The sequence below is a fragment of the Narcine bancroftii genome, chromosome 2, assembly GCF_036971445.1.
Source record: "Narcine bancroftii isolate sNarBan1 chromosome 2, sNarBan1.hap1, whole genome shotgun sequence".
NCBI lineage: Eukaryota > Metazoa > Chordata > Chondrichthyes > Torpediniformes > Narcinidae > Narcine > Narcine bancroftii.
The window spans coordinates 56,358,742-56,374,481 of NC_091470.1; the positions used below are offsets into that span (position 1 = coordinate 56,358,742).

General features: G+C 38.6%; 1 protein-coding gene across 7 annotated transcripts in view; it reads left to right on the forward strand.

The window, feature by feature from the left end:
• The window catches only part of akap6 (A kinase (PRKA) anchor protein 6), a 427,053-nt gene that overhangs the window by 400,908 nt on the left and 10,405 nt on the right, over window positions 1-15,740 (forward strand). For 6 of the 7 annotated variants that reach the window (XR_011351260.1, XM_069916733.1, XM_069916734.1 and 3 more), the window contains one exon: window positions 6,100-9,759. Coding sequence is in view for 5 of the 7 variants with exons in the window: in XM_069916733.1 (XP_069772834.1) it covers window positions 6,100-9,759 (3,660 nt within the window). In the remaining 2 variants the exon portion in view is untranslated. Of the gene's footprint in view, window positions 1-6,099; window positions 9,760-12,228; window positions 12,355-15,740 lie in introns of all 7 variants that reach the window. The other variant, XR_011351262.1, reaches the window with a different exon arrangement.

Here is a 15,740-nt window from a genome sequence, read left to right on the forward strand (position 1 = left end):
CCTGTTGCAATTATGTAGAGCTTTATGTCGACTGGACATGAGGAACAAAGTGCAGTTTGGTTTCCTTGCTGGGAAGATTTATTTGATTAATTCCTGGGATGAGGGAGCTGCCCTGGTGAGGAATGATTGAGAGAAAATAGATCAACATTTTCAAGAGTTCAAAGAATAAGTAATAATTTCATTGAAATGGAGCTGTGGAAGCATATTGGTTAATTTACTGGACATGCTGCCAGAGATCTTAACCTTTTATTAAGACACAAAGGTCCAAATGGTAGCTGGAGAATTTAAAGTAATTAAATCTGGAATTTAAAAATTAAACTCTCATTCATGTCATCAATGAAACAGATTGTCGCAAGAACTCATCTGGTTCAAAAATTCCCTTCGTGGAAGGGATTCAGCTACCTCTACACAATGTGACATACAGCCATTAAAAGCCACTGAATGCTAGAAATATTTGAACAGCGTTGAAATAACTCTGATTTCACAGTTTCAAAGCTCTGGCCCATTTTCTTTCTGTCAAGGGTATTTCAGAGACAGCACCCTCTGCACTTATATGCTCACAGGCTTAGATCCTTTAACTAGAATTCAGGGCACGATGCCCTCCACACCCAGCACAGATAATACAGCTACATTTGAAATACATCCTCTCCTGGCTGGGTCATTTAGAGATGAACAATAATGTTGGCATACCATGAATGAATTTAAAAAAGCAAAAGTTCAAGGGTCCAATTTGTGAATCTGCAAGTGGAGATCCTTGTCTCAGGGTAAGGAGTCACCTATTCAAGACTGATGAAGAACAACCCCTTCTGTAAAATATCCATGAACTTCTGGAATTTTCTACCTTGGGTAATGTAAAGAGTAAATTTAGGATGGAGATTGATCATTTTTTTCCAGCAGTTGAGGAAATAAAAATTATGTTAGAAATATTGTGGGAAATTGAAGCCTTGGATATTGAATGCCAAGGGTCCACTCAAGCTTATTTTCTTCAGATACTAGCTTCAAAGTTAGTTGAAGTAAAAATTAGATGTAACAAGAAAATAACAACAAAGGTATTTCAGAAAGAAATCAATTGAAAATTGAAGTTGTTTGTGGGCTCTCAAGAACATCAGTTCCCAAAACTAAAGAACAATCAGGTATTTTAAAATTTGACTAATAGAATGAATGGTTTATTATTTATATTTATGTTGAATTATGTTTTTTGGATTGGATGTCAATAATAAATAAAATACTGCAGCATCTGTGAATTTACTGCCGGAAGCATATGGCCATTTTTTAAAAACTTACTCAGCAAATAAAAGCATTATAAATGCAATTTATGAGTGGTATTATTGTTACAGGGCAAGATTCCAATTTGCTTTGATACAAAATGCTATAAATATTGACGGGAATTGCTATCTTCAAAGTGACTCACTGAACTTCAAAGTGGAATATATAGTAATTCTGTTCATCAGTTACCTTTAATTTTCTCTGTTATATACATAAAGGTTGGTTCAACTCCAAAAGTCACAATTTTCATGAGGAAATATGTTGTTTTAAGAGTTGGTGCAAGAAACTAGGAACTATTTGGATTGTAATCTTCCCTTTTTTTCGATCATTATTTTTGTAATCAAAAGGGGCTGTATGGTGCTGGACAGGGCTCACTACCAGGAATTGCCACCCCCAGTCTCTCTGCAATCAAACTTAATTTGATTGGATGTAGAGGGCTTTAAGTTGGCCATGCAGTTCCTAATTCAGGGCTCTATTAAATGAAGGCAGGCATGCCAAACATTATTTTCATTCCCTTGTTGTCATTTAGGGAACTATGTGGTAGGTTTCTCTGATCTACAACATTCTTCAAACCTCTTTCATTCATTGTGGATGTCCTGCCTGGTTTATCTTCAAGATACCAGAAGGAATTCCTGTCTTACATATAGACGGGTTCCCAAACTCCATCCCAAGCAGGTGACCAGTCCACCAATCAAATTCTAACTAACCATGGCCCAAATTAAAAATGCTCCACACTTCAGTTTGATGACTTTGAGCAACTGCATTGCCTGTGCTAACCATAACCTCCCCCAATAACAGAAGTCCATCGTGAATCCTTTGTATATGTCTCCAGAGATGTATTATGAAATGCACATTACTTAATACTATGGGGTTACCAATTTATTATTTAGTCATATGTAGATCCACAGAAATGTATGGCATATCCCAAATAAGAGATATTGAGATAGATTTTATTCTCTAACTCCCTGTACATACCTTTGAGAGTTATAACATATCAAGTTTGCTCCTTTCAACCCCATTTTCCTGCCTTCTTCTAATAACTGACACCCTTACGAGTTCAGAACATCAACCTTCACTTTAAATCTACCCAATGATTACCTCCACAGACACTTGTGGCAATGAATTCCACAGATTCACCACCCTCTGGCTGAAGAAATATCTCCTCATCTCTCTTTAAATGAATGTCCTTTTATTCTGAGGCTGGGACCTCCTGCTACTGAAAAGAAAGATCTTCTCCATGTCCCAAGTCTTTCAATATTCATGATGTATCAATGAGATCTCCCCCTCGTCCTTCTGAGCCTCACACACTAATTCTCTCATTTCTGATATAATTCTCATAAACTTCCTCTGGACCCTCTCCTCACCAGCTTATTCTTCATTTGATAAGGGACCCAAAATTGCTCACAATATTCCAGATGTAGTCTGACCAATGCCTTTTGAAGCCTCAGCATTATACCTTTGCTTTATATTCTTGTCCTCTTGAAATGAATGCTGACATTGCATGTGGCTTCCTTACTACTGACTCAACCTGCAAGTTAACATTTAGGGAATTTTGCACTAAGACTCCTGACTCTTTTTTGAACTGCCATTTTCTGAATGTTTTCATTTATAAAATAGTCTATGCCTTTACTCCTTTTACCAAAATGCATGACCATCTGCCATTTCTTTTCCCATTTTCTCAATCTGTCCAAGTTCCTCTGCGGGCTTCCTACTTCATCAACACTACCTGCACTTCCACCCTTCTTAATATCATCCATAAAATGGGCTGCAAAGCTATCAAATCAGTTATCTAAAATTACTTACATGCAACGTGAAAAGTTGTGGGCCCAACTGCAGAACACAACAATTCACTAGCAGCCAGCCAGAAGAGCCCCCTTATATTTCCTCTCTTTTCCTTCTGCCAGTCAGCCAATCTTCGATCCATGCTGGTACCTTTTCTGAAATACCATTCTCTCCTATCTTATTTAGCTGTCTTATGTGATGCACCTTGTCAAAGGCCTTCTGAAAATCTAAGTTAACAATATCCACTGACTTTCCTTTATCTGCTCTGCTCATTCTTTCCTCGAAGAGTTCCAACAAATTTGTCACACAAGATCTCTCCTGAAGGAAATCATGCTGACTTTGGCCTATTTAGTCTTGTGCTTTCAAGTACCCCAAAACCCCAACCTTAATAAAGTAGTCTAGAATCTTCCCTATCGCTGATGTCAGGCTAATGGCCTATATTGCCCTGTCTTTTGCCTCTCTCCTTTCTTAAAAGTGGACTAATATTTACAATTATCCAGTGCTCTAGAACCATTCCCAACTCTAGTTATTTTGAAAATTCACTAATAATGTATTCACAATCTTTTCAGCTTCCTCTTTCAGAATCCAATCAGCCCAGGTCACATTCCCCCTTCAGACCGTTCAGCTACTCAAGCACCTTCTCCTTAGTAAAAACTACTGACTTTTCTGCCTCCAGACTCTCTCAAACTTCAAGAAGGTTGCTGGCGTCTTCCACATGTGATGAAGGTTTCAGCCTCAACTGTCTACTCACACAGCATATTTCAGATTCCGCATTCCCTCCCCACTCCCAACATGCCTTCTATTACCAACTTCACTGCTGACCCTCTTCTATTTCTAAGTATGTCAATTGAGCCTCATTGGATTTCCAAAATAACGCCAGTCTGAATGATGTTTTCATACAACTAAACTAACAAACCCATAAAGGTTTTTATGAATTTCCTCTGAATATTGTCAAATGCTATGATATCATTGTTGTAGTGGTGTTTAACTATGCACAATACATTAGTTGTCGCCTGTCTATTGTTTTATCAACAATACAGCATAGTACAGGCCCTTTGGCCCTCGATGTTGTGCTGTCCCATACATCCCTTCCTAAAAATATTAAACCTTCCCTACCCAATAGCCCTCTATTTTTCTTTCATCTACGTGTCTGTCTAAGAGTCTCTTAAATGCCCTCAATTTTCAGCATCCATCACCATCCCTATCAAGCCATTCCAGGCTCCCACAAACTTAACCCTAATATCTCCCCTAAACTTTCCTCCCTTCACTTTGTACATATGTTCTCTGGTGTTTGCTGATCCTTCCCTACGAATCAGGTGCTGGCTGTCCTTCCTATCTATGCCTCTCTTAATCTTGTAGATCTCTATCAAGTCTCCTCTCAACTTTCTTCATTCCAAAGTTAAAAGTCCCAGCTCTGCCATCCTTGCCTCATAAGACTTGTTTCCCAATCTAGGCAACATCCTGGTAAATCTCCTCTGCACCCTCCCCATAGCTTCCACATCCTTCCTATTATGAGGTGACCAGAAATTAACATAATACTCTAAGTGTGGTCTTACCAAAGATTTGTAGAGTTGTGACATGACCGCTCTACTCCTGAATTCAATCCCCCATTAATGAATCACATTAACTATCTTATCAACCTGTGTGATAACCTTGAGGGATGTATGGATTTGCACCCCAAGGTCCCTCTGTACATCAACACTCTTAAGTAACCGACCATTAACCCTGTACTCAGCCTTCTGGTTAGTCCTTCCAAAATGCATCGTCTCACACTTATCCAGATTGAAATGCATCTGCCACTTTTCTGCCAAACTCTGCATCCTGCCTTAATCATTTTGTAACCTTTGACAACCTTCACCACCATCCACAACTCCTCTAAACATCATGTCATCTGCAAACTTACTGTACTAACCAAAATGTGTAATTTGTTTACTTACCTTGTTTGGTAGGCGTCCCGTTGGTTCCTGCACAAGCCTCGGAGGCGTACGTGGGTTCATTTGGCTTTCCACAGCCATCTTTGTAATTGTGCACATTTGCGAGTTCCAGGAGTATGCGCAGTGTGTTAGTATATTGAAGTGCCGGCTGTAGCATCTGCGGTGCGTTTGTGTGTGGTAGTGCTGGTTGGAGCATGTGTGGTGGGGCAGAGGTGAATCGGGAGCTAGAAAGTATTATCCAACATAGCAACGTAAAGAAGGGTGAGTGAAACGTTCATAATTTTCATTGATTGCTTTCACAGTATTCACGTTTTCATGGAGATCAATACAGATGTTATTATGTTTAAGATGATATTATGTTTATGATGTTATTTATGGACATTTCAACATTAAAGAAGATCATTTCAAGTGTACGTGTTAAAGGATTTAAGTACATCTGGACTTGTATTGGAAATAATTGAAGCGTGTCACAAATAAAATGTCTCACTTAGCCTTCAAGTGACTATTTATTGGATTGACATCACTATACTTACTGACCCATCCATCCACCTCTTCATCCAAGTCAATTATAAAAATCAGAATGAGCAGAGAACCCAGAACCTGCAGCACTCCACTAGTCACTGGCCTCCAGGCAGAATACCTTCCTCCCACTACTAATCTCTGCTTTCTTCCTGCAAGCTCATTTTTTTTCCATACAGCTAATTTTCCACTGATCCAATGACTCATGACTTCCTGGATGCATCCTTATGGGGGACCTTGTCAAAAACCATGCTAAAATCCATGTAGACCACATTTACTGCCCTACCCTCATTAATACTTTTTGTTACTTCCTCAAAAAACTCTATTAGACTCATGAGGCACAACTTGTGAGGCACAATCTTCCCTTCACAAGCCATGCTATCATGTCTTAAATTCTATGCTTTATTTAATTTTTATATCACCAAACATATCTCCCCATATAGATCATAAAAAGTGAGGGATACTAGGCCTTGGACAATCCCTCTTCAAATTGTCTTGCTGTTTTCATTAATAATATAAAAATGCTACTCCTATTAACTTATCAGTGCTTATTAAAACACATCTAAAGCTTTGAAAATTAATTTTTGTTTCTTTTTAGGTCTCAATAAACTGTATTGAGCCTGGCCTGATGGAGTTAAATATTTCAGGTGAAGATTCATTGGAATGGGATGAAACAGACATGAGTAACAATTTGATTAGTATCCAAGAAGAGACACCTGATCTTGCATGCGAACAGAATGATATTTCAAACGTCTTGCTTGGGCCCATGAAAAATCTTGCTGATGAACTTATGGAAGACCATTACAGCAGTGGCCCTGGAGAATCACTGTACAGTCCTGGTGAACCACCTTCTTCTTCTTTTCCATATACTAATCAGTACCCTAGCCTACATAATCTACAGCTCCTTGGAAGAAACTATTCATCATTCTTCAAAAATGCACCAATTTTTTCCAATGAAAAGCTTCACACCAATTTAGTAAGGAGTTCAAGTAAAGATTCTTCTTTTTCATCTGATGACTCTTTAGCAGACTTGCTGGGTGATTTGATTGCAGGGAAAGAGGACAAACTATCAACAGTGAGGCCGGAGAGTGAGAGTGGAATAGTCAGTGAGGGTGATACAGAAACAACTTCTTTGTCAAAGCAAGATGAAATGCAAACTAAGTTATCTACCAAACCATTGCATCCCCTGATAGAATTGAAACATAAAGATTGTCCAATTCAGGCATGCATTTGTAAAAGGCAAGATTCATGTGAAAAAAGAGAAATAACGAATGGAGCAAAAATACAGAGAATAAAAACTGAAGTAGAATTGTCAGAAGATTTTCAATCACAGTCTCTGAATAATGAAGAGAATTTACAACCTTTTCATATGAATAAAGTCAGTTTGAAGGACTTTTCAATTGATCTGGAGGCACAATATGACGTGTTCACATTTTATGACTATTCTTACCTGCAGGGCCCTGAGCTTGAGTTAAGTATAACTCACTTGCCTGAAGAAAAGGAAACTACTGATGGGAATGTGAACCCAAAACCAGATTATGCTGAAGTTATCTGTAAAAATGGACACTTATCTCCAGATGTCAAACGAGACGGTGCTGTGTCAGAAAAATGTCTGCCAGTATTATCAATCAAAGAGAACCTTGACTCTGGCCACAGTGAATTAAATGATGCTAGAATATCTCCAGATCTTATAAATGACACAGATCTCACATTTTTGTCTCAGAGGTCATCTATGGAATTGCTTTCGATTGCAGATGACATATTTAAGCATGGAACCAATCATCACAAAAATGGAGATTTTCATCGTAGTACTTCTTTCGACAGCTGGGGTAATCCATGCAAAATTACAGAGGAGCTACTTAGCCTCCAGAGTTCAGGGGACATCAGCATTGGTAGTGATGCAGTGGAGGAGCTAAGTAAAAGAACACTGGACCTTTTGAAGCGTTTAGAAAACATCCAGAATCCATTAAGTCCAAAAATGAAACGTAGTATTTCTGATATCACACTGCAGAGTAACTCTCTTAAAATGTCATTCACTGGCCAGCAATCATTTGATGCCACATCATCAGCAAATGAAGATTCTGCTGCTTCTCTCACAGAGCTAAGCAGCAGTGATGAGCTCTCCTTGTGCTCTGAAGACATCATTGTACATAAAAACAGAATTTTGGACTCCAATGCATCATTCAAAAAGTGTGTTAATCGCTCAGTGACTGATGAAGCTGATACTAACATAAGCATGATTGTAAATGTGTCTTGCACGTCTGCTTGCACGGATGAAGAAGATGATAGTGATTTGCTTTCCAGTTCAACTCTTACACTAACTGAAGAGGATCTGTGCATTAAGGATGATGACGACTCCAGTATTGCTTCAGATGAAGACATTAATGAAGAAACTAATCGCTTTTTAGATAAAGACTATATGAAGAATGAATTCCATCACTGGATTAAACCAATTTTTTCGGTCCCCACCAAAGGAAAGAAAAAACTCAATCCAAAATTGAATACAGGAGAAAAGGATCGGTACAATATAGACCCAAATAGTACCAGGTTACCTATCTTCAAAAATACCTCCACACTTTATCCATTTTTAAACAGTTTGCTGTTGAAGCAGTCTGAGTCTAAAGACTGTAAAAACAATTCTCTCTATCCAAAAGAATCACATTTCATACAGACTGGAAATGAAACTCTCAGACACAGTACTCACCACTTAAAAGATGATGTAGAAAATGGCAATGTGGAAAAATCTGCATTAAAAGATGATAAAGAACTAAGAAGAGTGCTAAACAGCAAACATGATTCTTTTGAAAAGGGTCAAAATACTAGCAAAACCCATGAAACAGAATGTTTGCAATCTGAATTATTTAATAGTACATTTGAGCAAAATGCAGAACCACAACACATTCCAGTTCCCCGGATCCTTAAACAACCCCAACAGAATTATAAAAAAAGTACATGTTTGGCAGACAATAGAATTGCAAGCAAACATTTATTATCATCCACTTTTAATATTGATGAGGAAGCTATTTGTGTGAAAAGACTTGAAAAGTTTCATGATGTTGAAGCGTTAGATGGGAAAAAAGGTACAACAAGTGAATATGAAAGAAATCAACATCAATATTCTAAAGCTGAAATGGTGTTTAATTGCCATGGAGATGAAACTAGTAAAGATTCAGGTTTAGAATATTTATCTCATCAAAATTTAGAAAATAAAGTGTTGGAGGAAGATTGTGGAAAAGATACTTCAAACTGTACCTGCCATTCTAATATTACTCATAGTGAGGTGGAAGAAGATAGTTCCGTTCATAATTTTGTAATGGAAATAATTGACATGGCATCTTCAGCTTTGAAGAACATATCTCAGCATGACTCTGAAACGGTGAGTCCAACATCAGTGGCTCAGATCAAGGAAAAGGTGCTGGAACATTCTCACCGAGCTTTGCAGCTTCGAAAAGGAGACTTTTACTCCTACCTGTCCATATCATCACATGACAGTGACTGTGGTGAGGTAAATGTTTGCATAGATGAGAAAAGCACCACACCTCTGCCTTTAGATTTTAATGAAGAGAGTAGATTGGAAAACAGTGGTGAAGATGATAACTTACTTAATGAAGATTTTAAAGAACAATCTGATAGATCTTGCTTATTTAATTCTACATTACAAAGGAACCCTGTTCAAGATGAATTACCATTGCCAAATGATGGATTGGATACTGTGGTGCCAGATACTGTTCATGTAGCACCAGTTGACCAAAACACGTGTCAAAATCTAAGTGAAACAAATAAAGTTACAAAGAATCAAGATACATCCTTTATTCCTATTAATCAAACAAGTAATGCATCAGAAGGCAACATGTTTCCATCATTAGAATGCCATGTTGAAAACCCATATCTTCATTCTTTGCTGCCGAAAACACAAAGAAACCCAATTGAAAGTTCATTAGATAAAAACACCTTTTCCAGAATGTCAAAAGTTGAAATGTTTGAGCCCATTGAAACACCATTAAACAGAGAAAATTATGAAAATATGTCAGTAAATCAGTCTTACAAAATGAAAATTAATCCAATGAAGGATATACAATCAAATAAAATTACTTTTGATAAACCAAAAGACAATTTGTCTCCGAGTTCTGAAACAAATATTCCACAAAATGGACGTTCTATTGCTGAAGGTTACCAAGGTGCAGATCGCAAAGTCAAAGATATCCTTTTCAAGAAAGAAAATAATTATGATGGGATCTTTAATTTGTCTCAAAAAGAGGTAGGTTTCTTTCCACATTAATATTGCATAATTTTATGTATGTTACCATTGTACTATAATAGTAGAAGCTATATTCTATTTTGAAAAAGATAGATAAAAGACCATTTTTATTTATTCCAAAGGCCCCTCCCCTCCAATTTGGAAAATTTCAGGAATACTTGATTTTGAAATCAGCCCCTTTTGAAGTGAATAATTTTTCATGATGGTAACATTAAACAAAATTTACCAAAGCTGATCTTTCATTTATGGTGCTTCAATTAATATCAAGTAACTGACAAGTCACTTGAATTAAGGTTAGAGATTTCATTCAGCTACCTTTGCAGTGCTTAATCAAACACCAAGCACCATTTACATAAATGCTATTTTATTCCACCCGAATTCTAATCAGACTCACCTCTCCACCTCGGATTCTTCCACTCCTCCACACAATTAAAAAATGAATTTACCCATCTGTAGTGGATTGTGCGAGAGCGCAGTGAGAAGAACTGAGACAGCAGGCTGTGAGCTCGTTAAGCACAACTGATTTACTTTGAAGTTCACACTACAGCCTTTAAGGCCATCCGGAGCCCATTCCTCGCAAACCGGAACTCACTAAATGCTGACGTCAGTGTGTACGTGTACTTCTGGTCTGTACCAGAAGAGAAGGACCCGCGATGCCATCTATGCCGCAGCTGCTCCACTAACTGCACGTGACATGCAGGGCTGGTTCGCCGCTGCAAATATGTGCGCCGCCACACACCTGCATTTTTTTGGGATGTGGGAGGGGACTAGAGAACCAGAGGAAACCAGTGAGGTCCCCAAAAACAGCACTGGAACGCAGGATTGAGTTGGTCAGGAACAGTTCTTTTAGCTATACTCCTATGTTTCTCAATATTGATGGAACTTGTTTAACATGATCTTTCTCATTCTGATTTGTTCATATGAGCTTTCATGATATGAATTTGCAAAGCATGCACTTTCTTCCTGCTGATGTACAACATTTGGTTCTGTTAACAGATTTCTGTTATACATATTATTTTTAGTGAATTAAAATTATTTCAGATTATCCAATAATTTGAATGATCAAGTGTCAATATCTCATTGTGATCCTACAAGAAGGTCCTCAAGAAATAGATTCTTCATGTAAATTGGAGTTTCACATCCAAACACATTCAATTAAAAATGTTTAGTCATTGTATCAATAAAATAATCTGAAATTCTATCTTAAATTCTTCCATGTGGGGATCAACATTCTTATCTAATTCATCTTGTGGATCCCCTTGCCTCATTAAAACGCACACATAATGTATGCATAATGACTTGTTAAAAATAGACTGCCAAAATGAAATAAGTATTAGATATGAAACTTTTCATTGTAAACAATTAATAATCTGGTTCCTTGTGACAAAGTTACACATTTATCTGAATAATTATTTTGTTGTTTTCATAGTCGGTGGAAATCTATTTGCACTTTTTAAGACCATAAAAGTGCTTTCAAAAAAATTATGTCATCTGAACAAAAACAGCTTGAAAATTTCAATAATAATGCAGCCAAATTATTAATCTTAAAACTGTGGAAAATATCATCTGCAATTTCCTTAATACAGCATTGTCAATTAAGGTTCAAGTTTCAAGATTCCTTTTATTATCATGTAATAATACATTAAAAATGTAATATACATGATATACTTTAACTTTTGTCTGCTGTATGGCAAACAAAGAGTTGCCATAAGCATTTCCTGGTGTCCCTAACATGAAAGCTCCTGACAATACTCTAACTGCTTGACATAGTTACACTTTCATAATCATTCCTTTCAGCCAGTGATTCAGATTCCTCCATCACAAGTCATGTGCTGGAGAAACTCCGCAGGCTATGCATCTTCCACAGAAAGTAAAACAGGTTCCACGTTTTGGCCTGAATCATTCTTCAGGGCGTTCTGTCTCATTGGCAGATGATCACTAAAGATGGCAGCACAATGGTAAACAGGTGGCTAACTCCAGATGTTTTATGGCCTCAGGTCAAGCATGGGCAACAAAAGGCTTTTTGTTGATCATCTTCCACTCTCCTTCATCTGATGTCAGAACTCTTTAAGTTTAAGCAAGTCAAAAGATATACTATGAGTGAAGGCCCTCAATGCCCATCACCAAGAGTGGCTCAGTGGCACCACCACTGAATGAATTGGCCAAGTTTGGAAGACCATTACTGAGTCCAGGTGGTGAGTTAACTAAAATGAGGAATAAAACTAAGTATCCTCTTCTTCATTAATTAGATGCATCAGTCCATATTTTAGCATTGGCAAAACAGTCCATCTCATGACAAAGTCTCATATATGTTATACAATGTCATGCTGAATGTGATAATGGAAGAGGTTTGACAGGTTTGAACTTGACAGTTCAAAACAGGGGAGCAATGGAATACCATCGGCCATCAGCCGTAGCAGAATTGTAGTCCCACACAGTCTAAAACCTTACCTTTCTCCTTCTATCAAGCCAGGGCTTAATTATCTGTGAAGAAGACATGCAAGGAGCAGATAAGAGTGGACCCAAAAATGGTATCCACCAAGAAAAGCTGCAACATAGGACCGCATGCACATTAAAAAAAACTGCATCCAGAAGGTATAATTAAACAATCAGATTGCCACTGATCAGATCAAAGAATTGAAGTCCTGTTATATCTGGTCATGAATAGTGATGAATAGTGATGAATAGTTAAACAATGAACTGTAGATGGAAGTTTCAAGAATAATCCCATCTTCAGAGGAGTCCATAGGTAATTGTGAAACATAAGGCCAAAGCATTTGTGACAATCTTCATCCAGAAACAACAAATAGATAATTCACAGCTTTCTGTTGACATCCCCACAATCATAGAAGCCAGCTTTCACTGAATTCAATTCAATCCACATGACAAAAATATATGGAAGCATGAGAAAAGATCAGGAAAGGCTACCAGACCAAATTCCTGCTTTACTACTTAATACTTATGCCCAAATTTCTTATTGAGTTTAAGCAAGCTTACTCTCCAGTTTAAACATTTGTATCTCTTCTAAAATGTAGAGAATATTCCAGATATTTCTTCTCCAAAAAAAAAAACAGGGCAAATTCTCCCCAGCTAGTAACTCCCCAGCCATTTTACTTTCAGTTATCAGCAAAATGATGGAAGGTGTTGTCAACTTTCAATGTTCACTTTGGGTTTCGTCATGACTACTTAGCTCCAGAACTTGTTCCAAGTTTGGTCTAAAGATCAACTGAAACGTTGAATTCCAAAGGTGTGAAGAGAATGATTTTCCTTGAAATCAAGTCAGAATTTTACCAAGTGCAGCATTAAATGGCACAAGTAAAATGGAAGATAATGGGAATCAAGAGGAATGCTCTCAATTTGGGAAGCACAGTTAGCACAGCTGTTAGGGCGATTCTATTATAGCACCAGCAACCAAGGTTTGAATCCAGGGCTGTCTTCAAGGAATTTGTACATTCTCCCTGTGTCACCTGGGTTTTCTCCCAACCAAAAATGTACAGGATTGTAAGCAGGCCTGGATTAACCATTAGGGCACCAAGAGAAGGGGGCACCACCGAATTTATTCCAGTGCTGGATTTACCATGGTGCAGGTGAACTCTGGCCCAACAAAAAAAAGGAAGCCCCCACATAAATGTAACAAATATTTAATATTGTTGCAGGGGTTGGCTTCAAAGAGAACTGAATTTTTAATATGTTATTTCACATACAGCACATTGAATCAGAATCAGGATTTATTGTTATGAACAAGTTATGTAATCTTACAACATTACTATTGTTACAAGCCCAGAGGACCCCAAAACCCAGCAGCAATATATATTCACCAAGACAAATGGTTACTTAACCAAAAGTTTTTTTTTAAATTATCTTTAAACATGAAAACAGAATCAAACTTTAACTTATCTATTATTAACTTAACTCCCTAATTCTAAGCAGACGTGTAAGTAATGTGTGTGTAAGTTCAGAAAAAGTTCTTTGATTCACAGTCCAATCTCACTTCTCATTCCTCCAAGTTCACTGGTTGCAGGGAATTCTTATACTGTGCACAGAATTTAACATGTATAAAGTTCACCTTTGGTGCTCGAAAGTTAAATGGTTACTGCTCAGGAAGGTTCTTATTGATTTTCAGAAAGAGATATGTTGTTCCAGGACACCCACAACTGATGTACGTCCATCAGTCACCTCAGTGTCTTGCTGATGAAACTTGCCTCATCAGGGTTCTCCAGATGATAACCTCTTTCTTTCAGGTCATCACAGGGTTCCTTTTTGTTTCCCTTATTCCAAGTGAAACATGAGACAGCCAGTCTTCTCCTCTTGCATGAACCACAAGGGCTTCGACCAGGCTGTCTTCCAAAAGCTTGCTGGCTTGTCCTGCTCCAGTCCCAGCAACTTCCTTCTGGTGACACTGTCAAGTGCTCTCCATGTGTGTATCTCTCTCACACACATATACTCCGAGACTGAGAAAAACCCTGTTTGACTGTCTCTGCTTGCAAAACCACATGATCCTCTTACAACAGCAAAACTCTCCTCCAGACAATAGTGGTGCCAGCATTCTCTTCCATTTGTTGGTTTGGTAAACAACAATTCATTAGTGAAGTCTCTTAAGCCCTCTTCAAAGCTCTTGCCAAAAGGTGTGAGAAGCCACTATGTCTGGCATAGCTCCAGTATTTCAAATAAGCTCTGTTTCAAAGTGTTTATATATGACCTACTCTAACAAACCTTTCCCAATTTATCTCCCAAAAATATTTCTATATACTGTCACAACGAGATAGACAACAGACTCACCAAGGCAAATAGCGCCTTTGGAAGACTACACAAAAGAGTCTGGAAAAACAACCAACTGAAAAACCTCACAAAGATTAGCGTATACAGAGCCGTTGTCATACCCACACTCCTGTTCGTCTCCGAATCATGGGTCCTCTACCGGCATCACCTACGGCTCCTAGAACGCTTCCACCAGTGTTGTCTCCGCTCCATCCTCAACATTCATTGGAGCGACTTCATCTCCAATATCGAAGTACTCGAGATGGCAGAGGCCGACAGCATCGAATCCACCCTGCTGAAGATCCAACTGCGCTGGGTAGGTCATGTCTCCAGAATGGAGGACCATCGCCTTCCCAAGATCGTGTTATATGGTGAGCTCTCCACTGGCCACCGTGACAGAGGTGCACCAAAGAAGAGGTACAAGGACTGCCTAAAGAAATCTCTTGGTGCCTGCCACATTGACCACCGCCAGTGGGCTGATATCGCCTCAAACTGTGCATCTTGGGGCCTCACAGTTCGGTGGGCAGCAACCTCCTTTGAAGAAGACCGCAGAGCCCACCTCACTGACAAAAGACAAAGGAGGAAAAACCCAACACCCAACCCCAACCAACCAATTTTCCCTTGCAACTGCTGCAACCGTGTCTGCCTGTCCCGCATCGGACTTGTCAGCCACAAACGAGCCTGCAGCTGACATGGACATTACCCCTCCATAAATCTTCGTCCGCGAAGCCAAGCCAAAGAAGAAATATATAAAAAAACCCATAATAATTACAATAGTAGTGCACGAAAAGTAAGGCAGTGTCTTTGGTTCATTAATTATTCAGACATCTGATGGGAGCGGGGAAGAAGCTGTCCTTATGCCTCTGAGAGCTTATACCTTTTCCCCAATAGTAGTGTGAAGAGGGAATGGTCTGGATGGTGGGGGTCTTTGAGGATAGAGGCTGCTTTTTAAAGACACCGCCTCATATAGAAGTCATCAATGGAGTGAAGTCTGGTGCCTGTGATGTTGCAGGCTGAGAAAACCCCCTGGAGTTTATTCTTGTCCTGAGAGTTGGCACTTCCATACCAGGCAGTGATGCAACCAGCCAGAATGCTCTTCACGGTATTCCTGTAGAAGTTTACAAGAGTCTTCGCTGACATACCAAACCACCTTAGGTGCATCACAAAGCATAACCACTGGTAAGCCTTCTTTGTGATTGCATCAATGTGGAGGTTCCATGACA